Source organism: Dermacentor silvarum, chromosome 5 (genome assembly GCF_013339745.2).
Source record: "Dermacentor silvarum isolate Dsil-2018 chromosome 5, BIME_Dsil_1.4, whole genome shotgun sequence".
Lineage (NCBI taxonomy): Eukaryota > Metazoa > Arthropoda > Arachnida > Ixodida > Ixodidae > Dermacentor > Dermacentor silvarum.
Genome location: NC_051158.1, coordinates 126,180,382 through 126,195,581, shown reverse-complemented (window position 1 = coordinate 126,195,581; position 15,200 = coordinate 126,180,382). Strand labels below are relative to the sequence as shown.

The 15,200-nt window shown below is 48.0% G+C and overlaps 1 protein-coding gene across 1 annotated transcript in view; it reads right to left on the bottom strand.

The window, feature by feature from the left end:
- LOC119454400 (neuron navigator 3-like) overlaps positions 1–15,200 on the bottom strand; it is an 832,501-nt gene that overhangs the window by 26,328 nt on the left and 790,973 nt on the right. Inside the window, 3 exon segments of the mRNA XM_037716347.2 lie at positions 17–156; positions 1,983–2,199; positions 3,237–3,320. Coding sequence (XP_037572275.2) covers positions 17–156; positions 1,983–2,199; positions 3,237–3,320 — 441 coding nt within the window.

Sequence of the window (15,200 nt, the reverse complement as noted above, 5' to 3'; positions counted from 1 at the left end):
CCCTCTTTTGGCTCACCCATCCTTTCTTCTTCTTGTGCTTGTTCTTGCAGGACTCTTCGTGCCTAGTGGAGGCGTTGCTGCAGGCGCTTGATGCCGAGTTGACGCTCGACATGGAGTCCGCCGACAGCTGGCGAGACATGTGCTGGTCTTGGAGCGCTGAGCACGACAGAGGCCGATGCAGCAGAGTCAGTTAAACAGCGATAGAAATGGTGGTCACATGCAAAAAAAAAATAATAATGATGAAACACGAGCTCAAGGTGCTCAGAACATGACTCGGTTGTATTAGTTGAAAGCGTACATGAGCCTTGCAGAACACGATACACAGAAAACAAGAACGCCGACAAAAACCTGTCGGCGTTTTTGTTTTGTGCGTATCTTGCTTCAGTCGTGTCTAAATTTGGTACCGGTATGTCATATTCCACTAGGTAGACTCCCTCTCCTCAAGGAAAAAAGATCACTAAGAGCAAATTAATATATGGGCCAAAGTAGCGTCGAAAGCTCTCATCAGCGCAAACTGAGAGAGTGGCTCTTCGGTGGCGCCCGGTCGAGTGAAATATAGGCCATCTCAAGCCGGACAAGTTAGAATGTTTCCTTATTTGGTCATAGGCGGTAGGTCACCTGTCCACAAAATTAATAAAAAAAGCTTTGGATTGTGTTTTCTCTTTTGTGCATCCACGTTTCAGAGTTTAGTCTGGAACAAAAAATGTCCCTGCGACTGTGCACAAGCTCGTTTAGCGATAACTATAGCCTCCAACAGCCCGCGAGCACCTCCGATCTCGGACACCATGCAACCACCATAGAGATTTCCATAGAGTTAGTATATTAACTCTAGAGGAAGAACTGGGCGAAAAAAAAAAGTGGCAACCGCAAAGTATCCGTCATGTTGCTTAGACTCACTTTTATAACGCAAAAAATATTTGAAATATTATCCAAAACAAGTTATACGAAGAACATTTACACGTATATAGCACGTACGTATGGACAAACTGCAAAATTGGTTCCGCATATTTTCCGTATCGTTCCGCATCGAATGACTATTTAGACAATTTTGATGCAAAATTTACGGTGCGTGAAAGGATGCGTTTGCAGGCGCCTGTACTAAATGGTACCACCACACTGACGGACGGTCGGGATCGCGTGCGCGTCTCGCCTGAATGGCATCTCGTCGTCTGCGCCTGCGCGAATGCACAGAGTATCAACATGGAGGCCCCCTGGCGGTTGCCGATTTCAATGCATGGGCACTGTGGGGAGCTTTTCCTTTAGAGTTGCTTATATTAACTACTATATGTATTTTACAAGAGGGAATTCTGGCAGCAGTGTCTACGTGAGCTGCAAGCACAGCAGTTCGGCCACCATGATGGCATGGTGGCTGATAATGGGTAGTACATAGATCTCTCGAAACTTGGTCACTCAGGCTTCGAACAATTCTGTTCGCAAACTTCATATTCAACAAAATAGTGTACTATAATTGAAGCAATTTGCAGAGATTATACATGGGCGTAAGGACTTATTGGTTTGATGCTTTTATATAAAAAAGAGAATTCCTTGGAAACTTGTGGAGATTTCGGCAAATCGTGCAGGTGCCTACCCTCGATGATGCGCCGTTTTATTGAATCATCGTCGCCCCAAGGCGGCCCGGTACGCCCCGGTGCGATTTGCCTAATGCGCATTTAGAAATACATAAAGTGCAGTAAATAATGTCTGAAGAACATATCAAACCACAAGCCCGATTATACGAGACAAACTCGCGTATTACCCATCACTCCCATGACAGCTTAGCCATTCGCAGCAGCAGAATTCCCTCAAGTAATCTCTGTAGAAAACGGCCTCTATGGCGACAACCAGCATCGCATGCAGAGTTAGTCTACATACAAAGCAGAACACCAGCTCGGCAACCTATGCACAGTTAGTGAAGCGAGGCGGGAGGTATGGGAAAAGGGGAGGGACTTGGAGAGGTCGGGGTTGGTCGGGTGACTGCTCACCACCGGCGGCAGCGTCCTTGGGCGTGTTAAAGGTATGGCGGCGCACTAGGTTAGTCGAACCACCACCACCGCCACCACCGGGGGGCGCGCCGTTAGCGGGGGCCATACTTCGCTGCACGGCCGCCATCGACTGCAGCGCCATCTTGGTGAGGCCCGCCTCGGCACTCTGCTGCTTCAGCGCCTCGATGGTGTTGCGCAGCTCCGTCAGTTCCGAGTCCTGCGAGAGAGAGAGAGACACGAGCGGTGAAGTTAACACACAGGGAATTCACGGGGGAAATGTTGATTCACGATAGTCGATGTGTGTTATATGCTAATTGGCTAATTTATGCTAGGAGCTCTACATCTGATGGGACAACGCCTGACACTCCTACAAAGTGCAGAGGGCCTACATATGCGAATATACCGCAAAATCGCTTATCCTAATCGCTGAGTGACGTTAGCAGCGTGGCGTTTGAGCATAGAATAAGCCAAGTTTCACTGCAATTTGATTGACTGAGTGTAAATGTAACGTGAGCAAGAAATATCACGCGCAATATACATTTTTTAATGTAAGCGAGAGAAACTCGAATAACTAGCGTACTGTATTTGCGAAATTAATAACCAGAAAGAACACAGTCTTTTACTCGTGTTCCGAGCTTTGTTCTTATCCAGTGTACATTAAGATTTGTATTCGGGCATTTTCTCCGACTTAGAATAAAATATGACTTCCACAAATTTTGTCACAAAGCTACGTCAACTAAAATACAAAAAAAAAGAAACAAAGCAGACCTGCATGCGACAAAAATAATATCCCGAATGCCTACTAGTTTGTTTGAACATTATATCCCTGCCTTCTCTCTTTTTCTCCTCTACACCTCAGTGCAGGGTAGCAAACCGCAAACTCGCCTCTGGTTAACCTCCCTGCCTTTCCCCTCTGTCTCCTCTCCTTCTCTTCTCCTACTTTGCAATCTCGACGGTTTAGCCGCCCTGGTGGCTTAGTGTCTATGGCGATGGGCTGCTAAGCACGACGTCACGGGTTCGATTCACGGTCGCGGTCGCCGCATTTCCATGGGGGTGAAATGCAAGAACGATCTTGTTGCCTGCATTAATCGGGTGCGTTACAGAACCCCAGGTGGTCGAAATTTACCCGGAGTCCCCCAATACGGCGTGCCCTCACGAAAAGATAATAGTTTCAGCACGTGAAACCCCAGAATGTAGTTGAAGTTATTATATGAACGGTTTAATGTCTCTTTGCCGAAACAAAATTTCACGTACCTTTTGTTCAGCGGTAACGGTGAGATGCTGAAGCCGCGAGGTCATATTCGACAGGGACTGCTCGAAGGCTGCCACCATGTGCGCCTGCGCATAAGAAAAAGACAACTCTCATGGTCAGTAATCGCTTCACAGAGTGTCCGCATCAATATACATCTATATACACAAAACATGTAGCCGGGAGAAGTGGTCTCGCCGAAACGCAGTGACCCAAGGTATGCCGCTGCACACGTGACACAGCCGCCTCTTGCAGCGTATAAACATACAGGGATCTATCTACAAATTAACGGCGGGAAGAGGCTCGGACTCCTAAAGCCTAGCGCGTCTGTGTCGAAGAGGCGTGACCACATGTGTAGCCTGGAGAATCGTGAGTTTCATTTGCCATACTAATGTGTCCGAGAGATTACTTCTTCTCTCACGCCATCAGCAAGAGGAACATGTTTTCTCAACATACGTTGTCAACTGCCAAACTGTATCGTATTTCAGTGCGGAACTACCGGAAATCTTGCCATTGAAGTAAGCGACAATTAAACCACCCCACCACTCACCCTTAATACATTTATTATTCACGTATCATAGAATGCAGCGTTTTTCTATGCTTTCTTTCTCTTTAGTTTTTCTTTAGCTTTTCTAGTTTTATTCCGACTTTATTCCTTTATTTTCTCAGTCGTATTTGAAACTAAAGATGTGTGGGACCATGCGCGATGCAGTGATGCCTAAATCGTCGCTAGCGGACGGCCTCGATATGGGCAAGTCCGTCTCGTGGCACCGTTTTCACGGTTCCCAGCTAATGCCGCAACAAGGAAAACGAATCGAACTCGTAATTGACAGCGCGATGAGCGCGCGATACGCTGTGGCTGGCGACGATGATGGGCGTGCGAGAATTACAGCTCCAGTCGAGGATGAGGAAAAGACACGCCCGAAGTCCCACACGGATGTTGCACAATTCAGAGGCCGCGTGGAAGGACGCCCTAGGCAGGAAACCGTCAATGAAAGACTGTCGGTGCCGCAACCTCCTCGTCGACACACATTACGGACACAACTTAGGTACATACAGGCATCTATACGCACGAACGCGCGCTCTTCATCGATCTTGAGCACGCGTGACAAGGCCAAACAGACGCAATGTTGCCGGCTGTCGTCAATTCGGCCATCGAGCTCTTGCATGTATACATCAGCGACGACATAAGGGGCCAAGGGCGCTGCGTCGCCTTCGGCTTTATGTTTCTGCGATCCACTTATCGACAAGCAAGATATAGATAATAGACTGTCATAGTTGTGTCAACGTGACACTCAAGTTGTCGCAGGAGATCCTTCGCCGTGAAGCCGGACGGAGCGATTGTCCCAATCGGGAGCGAGCTCGGGCTATAGCATCGGCAGCGGCAAGATTAAACGAAGCTCGCGCATTATCTCGAAAATGGGCGCATTTGAGAAGAGTAATAGTGATACACATAGCTCTTTATCGCACGTTATTATGATTATGAAATACTAGCTTGATCCTTCAACCAAGTGCCCATAGTATTCTGGGATGGAGCCTTAGTGATCAAGGCTGTGATCAACAAGAACCGTTATTTGTTAAAGCACATGCAATCATAAACGTTATGCGTGTATATTTGTGATACACATCACGCGTTATAGCAGTTTAGAACTTACTGGTGAGGTCCTTTTGTGTTTTGGTCTTGCCTCTTTTTTTTTTTCTTTTTTTTCTTACATAACGCCTGGGCTGCCAGGAACGTCATATAGTAGAGCGTTCCCGATTGATTCCGACCACTTGGAATTTCTTGACGCGTGACTATAATCACCTTACAGAAGCATTCTGCATTACCGAGCGTTATAAATCGACGAAGAAACTGCGAAGACGGGACAACAGCTTTTAAGGACACAAGACACAGCAAGCAGGCTTAGCGTTACTATACAAGAAGAAATTGAGAACAATGAGAAATCACCCGGCACATACGATATACACCGCGCCCCGATAACAAAGAGTTCGACGAAAGTTCATTTAGCCACTCAGTCACTGGTCAAACCTGGATGAAATGAGTGAAGTTTTTAAACCTCAATCGGATTCCCTGTTCACGACGACGGCCAACGACACTAGCCTGCAGCCTGGCCTGAGTGTGCTTCGGTGTCAGAACAGCGCTATACATTTAATTAATCTCCGTCTGAAGGGACTTGAGTAGGCAAGTGGTGGGGCAGGCATGCCCTGCAAAATTAATAGCCGGCCGAAAGCGACCAGCGAAATTAAATCATGTCTGTGCTAGTACCCAATAACAATGCTATATCACAATCGTTACTTCGTGTGCTAAGCGGATGCTTGAACGACACCTATCCGTCTCGGTCCTCTGAGTATGCAAGGAACTTGTATGTAAATCGGACACGCCTCTTACGACTTCATCATTAATCGCAATTAGTGACGTTTCTGAACTCCCGCCGTCGCTCGCAGTGACCTATATCGTTGTGTTTTCCATCTTCGGCAAGGACATCTGCGGGCTGTTTACTGTGTTTGGCGTTGCCGTGCTTAATACATGTACAGCCGTTGCCGTGGGCGACGGTTGCGAATGAAAATGTGGGATCGATATTCCCGATACTCTCCAACGTTTGCGCACCGAGTTCTTGATAGATCTGCACGAGCACGCGTGCATGACATGGACTCGTAAACAGGAAAAATATTTGCAAGGCAGAACGTGAGATAGAGAATTACAAACGTCGCGTGCGCGTTGTCAGCGATCACGTCCTTGCGTGCCGCTGCCTAACTACACCGACGGCAGTGTGCTAACTGTGAGAACGCGATAATACTTGTGAACTTCTTGATGCCGTAAGACCTGTACTACTAATACTAATAAAAAAAAAAGAGAAGTACGTATAGCCTGAAGCTAAATGCCGACTAAACACAGTGTAAAGCAAGGACACCTCCACGGGACTTCCCCTCGACGGAATCTTTCGTTTGTGTCTTTCTTGGCGTCATTGCGGCCAAGTATTTTGTTGTTGTTGTTGTAAGTGCGCGCACGATGCCAAGGCTGTGCATAAGTCGTGGTGGATAAGCTTGTTCTCTCCGTGATTCACGTCACTAAGCTGAAAGAGTGGTCGTTCTGCCCCATGTATTTCCTTCAATCCTCAGGTCTTCTTACGCTTCTATTTTATGGGGTTTCACTTCTCCAAACTACGCCACAGTTATAAAGGAAACCCTGTGGTTTGGTTCTGCGAAATAATCTCGAGAACCTGTGGTACCTTAAAAGGACGCTAAAGACAAATATACGCAAAGCGTATTGGCATATTATGCTTCCGGATTAGAAAACATGCTAGCCTCATCACGACAGCTGGATTTGTAGAAAAGAAGGTACATAAAGAAAAAAAAAAGGTGGTGGAATCATGTGGAAATTCCAGCATCAGCTGGGGACGTATTCTCGGACGATCACTTTCAGCGATATACTATCGCTTTCGCATGACGTAGTACACGGCGCGGTACACGGCGCATGACGTAGTACACGAGCGGTTTTTGCCCAACCTGCCAATGAGCTCAACCAGTTTTGCTCAACCAGCCAATCAACGCGAACTGGAAGTGATATCGCCGAAAGTGACCGTCCAAGACTGCGTCCCCTGCCTGCGATGCAATTAATTTTCGGACCGTCTATATTAAACAATGTGGTTATTAGAATATGAAAAAAAAATGTGCAGATATCATCCGACAGCGTACAAAACGTGAACCTAGCAACATTTGAAGAACGTGGCTGCTACTCAAAGAAGTCCCAATCCGAAGACACGGCGAAATTCATGACGTCGGCATGACGTCATTGGAGGTACAGCCTCAACGCGAAGTTCGGGCGCGAAATTTACTTACCTTCATTTTCTGAGCTAATAATAAATATTGATCAGCCAAGAAAATGCCGGTGAAGGTCTGGAAAGAGCGATGTTACATGGCCAGACTGGTTTGCTCCCTTTTAACTAGATCGCGTCGATGTCACATGGCATATTCGGGGCTGAACGTTTCACTGCAGAGCTATGGCAGATCTCCGAGCGAAAGACCGCTGTAAAGCAGTACTAATAAGCAGGTATAATCGTGATAGCTAGTCTTCATTACTGCCGTTAGAGTCAACGTATGGTCTCACTAAACCATACGTAATAGATGTCATACATGACCTTCACAACACTGTCGGACTGCTCTGAAACGAGCCGTCCAATATGCCAGCCAAAGCCTATCCCCCAAGATCTGGTGGCGCGCCGAACATATACCACGTGTGAAGCAAGAGCGATCGCGTCCTCCCCGTGCATGCCATCATCGCGTGCGTGTGTTGATGGGGGCCGGCACCGCGACCTTGGCACCAGATTGGCGCAATTCGCTATGCCTATCCCCCCGTCCTCGGCGGACGCGAAGGTATACAGGTGCGGCGCGTTGCGAAATGGACATCCGCATGGTGCAACTTCGGCTGCCCCGACTCTCCTATATAGAAGAGGTGATTACGCGCATACGATCGCACCTGTGATGTGCCATGGTTGTAAGGATAGCGGAGGGGGCCACCCGTTGCCACACTGCCGCACACCTCGCGGGAACGAGTGTTACGCATACAGTCTTTTCTCCGTTTGTAACGCGATAGCGTTGAGGGCCCCGTGTCGCAGAAAAGCCGGCGCGGGCGCGGGCGCGCCGGCGTCGTTGGGGGGAATAATCATCCCGAACCACCCCGACCGCGCAGGCCCTCCGCGTGGCGCAAGGCGTTAGTGAACAAAATTGAATTTCTCAAGGACTACAATCCGTCAGAAAAATCGTAAAGTACGACTTATCTATCGTCAGCCTACAAGCGTGATAACGTCGGATTATAACTTGAAAATACGAGAAAACATAATTCAGTTGCCGGGAAGCCTGATAAGCGGCCAGGGATCTTTGAATGATATCGCGTTCCTCTCCTAAAGGACTTTCATTTCCTTATAGCTATATATAGTCATTTCATTTAAAAACTACAAATAACTTCCCCTACGCTTTCCGTGACTTCATTATCCGTTGGCTTCCTATGGTTGTCCTCGCCACTAACGAAATCGCCCCCCCCCCCCCCCCCCCCGGTTCCGTTTCTCGACCATCCAGCGATAGTGGGACCAACAACTTTGAACGTAACTGGCAAATTTGTGCCCTCTAGCACGCGATATTCTCCATAGCTCTCGAACCTATGACCAATATAACGTGTCACAGTGTGACGTGTACGTATCGAATGACTGCATCAACCTCCAATGCACGCATTTATCCGCTATCACGGACTTGCAGCGCAACGCCACCCGTTTCCACGACTCGCACAACATTTAGTATTCGTTCGACGCAGCGGTTTAGCTTAACGCGCAAGAGCTGTATAGAAGCTGTAACGCCGTATCACGCGCCAGCATTTCCACATCCACGCTCGAAGACGTGTTAGTGAGGGGAGCATTTGGAGCGGGAACATCGCGGCGGCATGCAGCGTGCATTTGCGTACACGCTTTAGCGCCGAGAAGCATTTGGCGGTCGTGCAGACGCGAGAAAGTGAAGCGCACGAAAGCCCGGATTACGCAAGGACTCACTCAACACGGCGGAGAACGCGTCGTTGTCGGCCCGTTAAGCATGTCCTTGAAAATAGCGCCAAGACTCAGGAGATAGAAGAAGAAGCAGAGCGTAGGTGTTCAACAGCTGTACGCTGAATTATCCACATGACGCAGCTACATGCAAGTATGCACGCGCATTTGCAGAGTCTGTACGCGTCGGGAGGCAGCTGTGTCATCACATGAAAAGTCGGTGAAACGGCTAGCAAGCACGTAATTATAATCCACACATTGACCTTGTATCTATTATTTTTTTTTTGTCCGTTGAGTGTGTGTCAGACAACATAATGCCCCATGTAGCATTTCGACACACCGGTCGCATGTCATTACGGAGTGGCGCGCAATAATTATAACGCCGCTCTTTCGCGTAACAAGGTGCGCCGATTACGAATGACACCGTCGATGGAAGCTTTTAATGGGGAACGCGCGATGAGTTGGGACCACTGTATCTACAGTTATCGTCGGCGAGGTCCACATCGTCTCGGCCGAGTGGCACACACGATCGCATGACATTAAGCTCGGCGCCTGAATGCGCTAGTTTTGCAATCGCAGTCGTTCAAGGACTCAATGAAGCAATAGGCAATGAAAAACTTGGGTGAATCAGGGCCTCTGTCCCAGATTCCCACCGCTCTTAATCCGCGCCTGCGAGATCTTGTGTGTCCGTTCGTGCGTTTCTCGCGTCGCGTGCGATACAACGCAATCGGGGCCGGCAGAGGATTATATGAAGTGCAGAGATTAGAAAACCCGCAGACATTAAAGGTACGCAACGTGGGAATACCGTGTCAAGCTGTAGCGGCAAATTACTCCTCTGTAATATCAAAGGACAACTCTAAAATGTGAGCGGGCGCTTGAGGTTAGAAAAAAGGAACTACAGACGGACGGGCGCTGACTTCGCCTTCAAGTTCTCGCACAACAAACCGTGACGTCATTAATTTTTACGTCTGCTCGGAACTACTTATATTATAATATATGCGTGATGGATGATCACATTGCGTTGTTAAAGAAGCTAAAGACTGAACAAGTGTAGCAAACTTTTCCAGCGCCAGCGGAAATAAAGCTGGGAATTCGTGACGTCATGCAGATGCGCCGACGCTGAGGTTTCGAGAGAAAGAAGTTCGGCCTTGAATTTTCTCCACTATGCGCATATAGCAATGCCGTACCACCAAATGAACTTAATTATATAGTTTCAAAATAATGCTTCCTCAATTGTGAACTCACGTACAATGCTTCTTCTTATTGTATCCCATTAAGGATGAATTCGGGTGACCGAAGAGCGATGTAACTGGAGATCCCTCCATAGAGTGTAGCCGTTCTGCAGATATGGCTTAAAGATGCTGATTATGCCAATGAGGATGACTATTAGACGACGCTACGATTCCAAGCACTGGCATACGCGAGAGACGTACAGAATGCAGCGTGCACACTACAATACGTTAGTATCTGTGCGCGGATATTTACACAATTTAATTATACCAGTACGTAGGATAATTCCGATCGGAAACGCAGTGCGCCTGCTACTCGACATCCTCTGCTATGACAATAGCTTCTTATTCATCTGTGAAGTTTTTCAGCTTCCGTGCAGACGACGACCAGACGGGTCGGTACATACGGACACGCAACAGCAATGAAAAACGCACGACGAGCGGAAAGTAGAGAAGATATAGCTCATTTAAAAAGCGACCTTCGGGCGAACGCACATACCGGCGGTTAAAGCACGACCTTGCCACCGCATTAAAAGCCGGGGGGGGGGGGGGGGAAATATAGCGAGAAAGAAATGAACAAGAAGGACAGAAACTGGATGGAGCGGCAGCGGTTCCGCATAACAGGTGTCTTATCTCTGCAATCTGCGAGTCGGGACAGCTCTGGGGTAAGCACGAAACCGTCGACGGGGCGTTTTAGTTTTCCGCACGCCGCAGTAACTACCCTAGAGCGCAAACAAAGAAAAAGCAAACGAAAAAAATAAAAGTCTCGATGAAAAAAAAAAAAATGAAACACGGATTGCAGGTGCCCAAATGGGTCAATAAACAGGGATTACTTTGATCGTGTTCTCACACTTATAATAAAGGCGGCGATGAAAGCTGTCGGGCGGCGTCTTATATAAAGCGTACACTCAACCTGGCTCGGATGGCCTCGACGTGCATATATTGATATAGGGAGCACGCGAGAGACCGTTAAGGGGGTGGCGAAAATCCACTTTCACGAGCGAAGCCTAGCGGCGCGTATTAGAGGTGTACAATGCACGGCTCGAAATCGGGTCACGCGCCGGCTTGCCTCGGTGGCATGCACCAGTATTCGAGACACGGCGTGCGTACTACGTGAGGTCGTACGCTATATGTATTGCCGTATATGCAACGGTCGAACGCGTCTGATTTGAATCGTTAAGAGCCGTGACGTATAAGATTGAACTCGCCACGCCGGCTTAGCAGGTGAGAGGAGGGAGATGTCGACACGTTCGGTTTCACTGACAGGAAAAGTGATGCCGGTTACGCTGTTCATTAGGGGCACGACGATTAGCCGCGTGCTTGCGCAGACGCGTTGCACTATATAGACAAGCTGTAGAGCGTGACGTCACGGAGATGCGGCAGCGCTGCTGTCAAATTCCGTGCGGGGAAAGCAATAAGAACGACAGTGAGAACCGACAAATCCCGATTGAGCGAAATGTCTCGGATAATAAAATTAGCCAAATTAGCCAGTCCCAGCGTAACCCTCTACTCTCTTTTAACCCTCTACCCTCTACCCTCTACCCTCTACTCTCTACTCTCTTTTGCCTGCACCGTGGCCGTTCGTTTACAGACGTGGAGCTTGTCCATTGCAGCACGCAGTAAGGGAAATACTAATGTCGCGATAACAATCTCATCAGAATTAGTCTTTCTTTCTTATCTTTTTTTTAAAGGACAGCATTGAGGAGTGTTAGAATGAGAAACCTGACCAACTATTTGTTTCCTTGATGATGATTATGATGATGATTTTTGGCATAACCTTTGAAACGCGGCGGTGACAAATAGTCGCGTAGCCCGCTTCAGTTAACCAGGTACGCTACATATGTCTTTCATTCTAGCATTTTGGTATACATCTTAATCTTTTTTCTTCTATGACTCCCTTGTACCGCTACCTATGCCTGTAACAGATCCGGTCGTACGAATCTCCTGCTTTCTTTTTTTTTTTTTCCACCAATAGTCTAAACGTCTCTTGCTCATCTCGACTGCTGGCCGGTTGATGCTTCCGTCCACGTTAAATGCAAGAGCTTTTGGAAGTTGTACGTTACCATCCTGTCTCACTGGGTGAATACATTCGCATTCCATTAGAACGTGCTGAGTGGTCTTGGGACTTGAGAGCATTTGCTGAGTAGTCTCCGCATGAGTGGTCTCCGGAGTGCTCTCCAGATTTCACATTCTTTCGCAACGTCTGACCAAGACGAGTTACAGCTAGGTTTGTTCATTAGGGAAAAAAATCTAACCGAAGAAACGGATCAGTCAACCTAGCTTCGCTCTCTTTCTTTTTATTGTTCCTGCAGAAATACGAACCAAACAAGGAGAAATTAAGCAAAATCCGCGACAACACAACGCGACATAATTAGAGTATCGCACTGGCGGAAAACTTGATTATAAGAACTTGGGTTACTTCGCTATAGAATATAACAAGCTACCCCCCCCCCCCCCCCCCCACACACACACACACACCTACACACCACTTTTTTTTTCTTTTTTTTTCAGACAATCTCAGTGATGCTTTCAAAATAGAGTGAAAACCTTTCACTGCAGTGTATCTCATGTTCCTGCCCCAGCGAACAATTTTAGTCAGTGTTTTGATATAGTATACTAACACGAATAACACTAATCGCTCCAACACCAGCTTACTATTTCCGTTCACTGTTCTATTAAGGTGACGACGAGGACACTTTCCTTGTTCCAACAGCGCCCCTTATAGACAGGCCCCCGCCCTCACGGGTCTGACCCCGACGTCGCGTCTCTCACGCGAGCTACATACTCCGATATATTGGAACGCGAGGACATTGGCGCCACCCAAAGTGCCGCCTTCGCTGACTAATCGAATCAGGCAATCGGGCCAGGTGAGGGCCTGCCATCATCTTCCCAAACAAGGCGGTGCGGCCATCTCTTCTTTCTTCTTATGTTTGTTTTTTGTTTTTGTTTTTTTCTTGCGCAGGGGCGAGAGGCGGTCGTAAGAGGAAGATGAAGAAGAACGTAGTATAAGGCAAAGCAAGACAAAGTAAAACGAATTAAACGCTTTCAAAGAAATCGGGTCGCAACACGCTATGCCGCTCGGAGGGTCAGCAGTGCTGCGTGAAGGGTACATGCGCTTGAGGTGGTATATGCAGAGGAGTAGATAAAACACAGACAAGCCGACCGACCGAGCCGAGCCAAAGCCACCCACGAAGCCAGACTGCGCGCGCGTTTATGTATTTCTCAGCGGCGGTCTATATGCATGGCACAGCGGCGCAGCACAGACGACGATGCCAGGCGGCAGTTTATCTTATCGCCAGATAGGGAAGATCGTTCAAGGGAATGTAAATGGGCGCTGCCGTAAATGTTGCGCGGTCTCCTGTAGTACAAGCCGCGGCAATTAGGAGCTCGGGCTGCTTTCCGGTTTACGGGCTTTCTGCGCGTCGTTGGTTTTGAGTACGTTCGTTGACCACGTACTCATAACCACACGCACGCACAAGAAGACCACCGCGAGTACATGTTGCGGCCTGTTAATACAGTCATTTTATTACATTTTGTTTAGTGTTTATATCTCCATTTTATCAAAGCATGCGCGTTTTGTCTATACAGGGGCCGCGGCATCGACACATCCGCTTGATATTTTAAATAAGGGGCGCGCCGGCTCGCTGAATCTGTATAGCTTTTAAGCGTGTTACTGCGCACAGAATCGTGCATTTAGCCGTTCATGTGCGTGTCCTGTATTCAATTCTGCATGGAATATTTAAATAATCGCAGGTGTATGCTGCATGTTTTAATCCGGGAGCACCACAATCATGACAACTTCCTATAAAGATTACTACAGATAAATCTGGCACAGGCTCATGCAGGGGTGCTATTCTGGACGTCGCGGATGCTATTCTCGTTCCGCCGTATTCTCGAATTCACCGTCTTCTCAGCTCTGATTTGCCCACAATACCGCTATACGGCCTCTCCGATTGGCTCGAACTGCCGCCATTACTGAATTCGAGAATATGGCGGAATTTGACCATGTCCAGATTAGAACTCCAGGAGAGGCGATTTAGCCAGCCGTGGAATGATGGCCAGTATGTATGGATTCGCCTGCACTTCATTTCGGCCTTACGGCTTCAAACGGCTTTAAGTGTCATTTTTTTTTTTGTCGTAAATGGCTATATATTAACAATTCGCAATTATTATGCATGTTCTCAGAGACATATATCATTGTCTTTATGAGTGTCGACAACTAACATTTGCCTGGAAATTAGACAAATAATAAAGCGCAACCGACACAGACACGAGAACGCGCGAAGCAACAGACACGAAGGTCACGCAATTTCATATACACGTATATATAGCGCCAGAGTTGCCTGTAGTGATTTTAGTAGGCGACTCTGTGCATAACCTAAGGATCGAGCAAAGATGCAATGCTTCGCAGCGTCGGCGGCGCGTGTCGCGCAGACAGCTCGTGGCCCGTTCACGAGCTTCGTCACACAGCTGCAGCCAGAGACCAGGGCGAGACCCGCTGTCGCACAGAGGGACGAGACACGAGAAGCGGTTGTTCTTATTTTTGGGGGTGTCTGGCGGTGCAGAGCCGTGACTCACGTGTCTTGGGTCTCAGACGCTGAACAGAACACCCTTCCCTCTCCGCCGCCACCATGCCCCCTCCCCCGGCTTCAACCCCCTGATCCTCGGAGAAAGCCGAAACCCCCATTCACAGGCAGCGAGAATGAAGGAACGAACGCCAAGGACGCGTCGTGCCCCGTTTCGGTATAGTTCCGTGCATGGCCCCAGAGATTGCGAGCGCAGTTTTTGGTCTAAACTATGCGCGCGCAATCACGGAGGCTACGTTCCGTGCAGGCAGCGTTTTGCTAAGATTACTAAACGGAAATCTCTGGAGCTGCAGTGTTTCCACCACCACGGGAATGATGGGTGATGCGTGCATGTTTCTGCGATTGTGCAAAACTGACAACAAAATGAGCCGCTTTCTTTTTTCTGTTCTTTGTTTCTTTTCTTTTTTTTCTCTCTCTCTCTCTCTCTCTTCCTTTTTTTCTTTTTTGCGTCGTGGGTCAGCTGTCACGTAACATTTCTTTAGAAGAGAAAAATATGTTTAACTACTTCATTCCGCTACGTCATTTCGACTGTATAAGTGGGTATCGACATTTCTAACTATTCGAGTCGCTAGATGTTCCCGGTACGAAGATTGCGCAGTAATAGTCACCACGGCTTAATATTT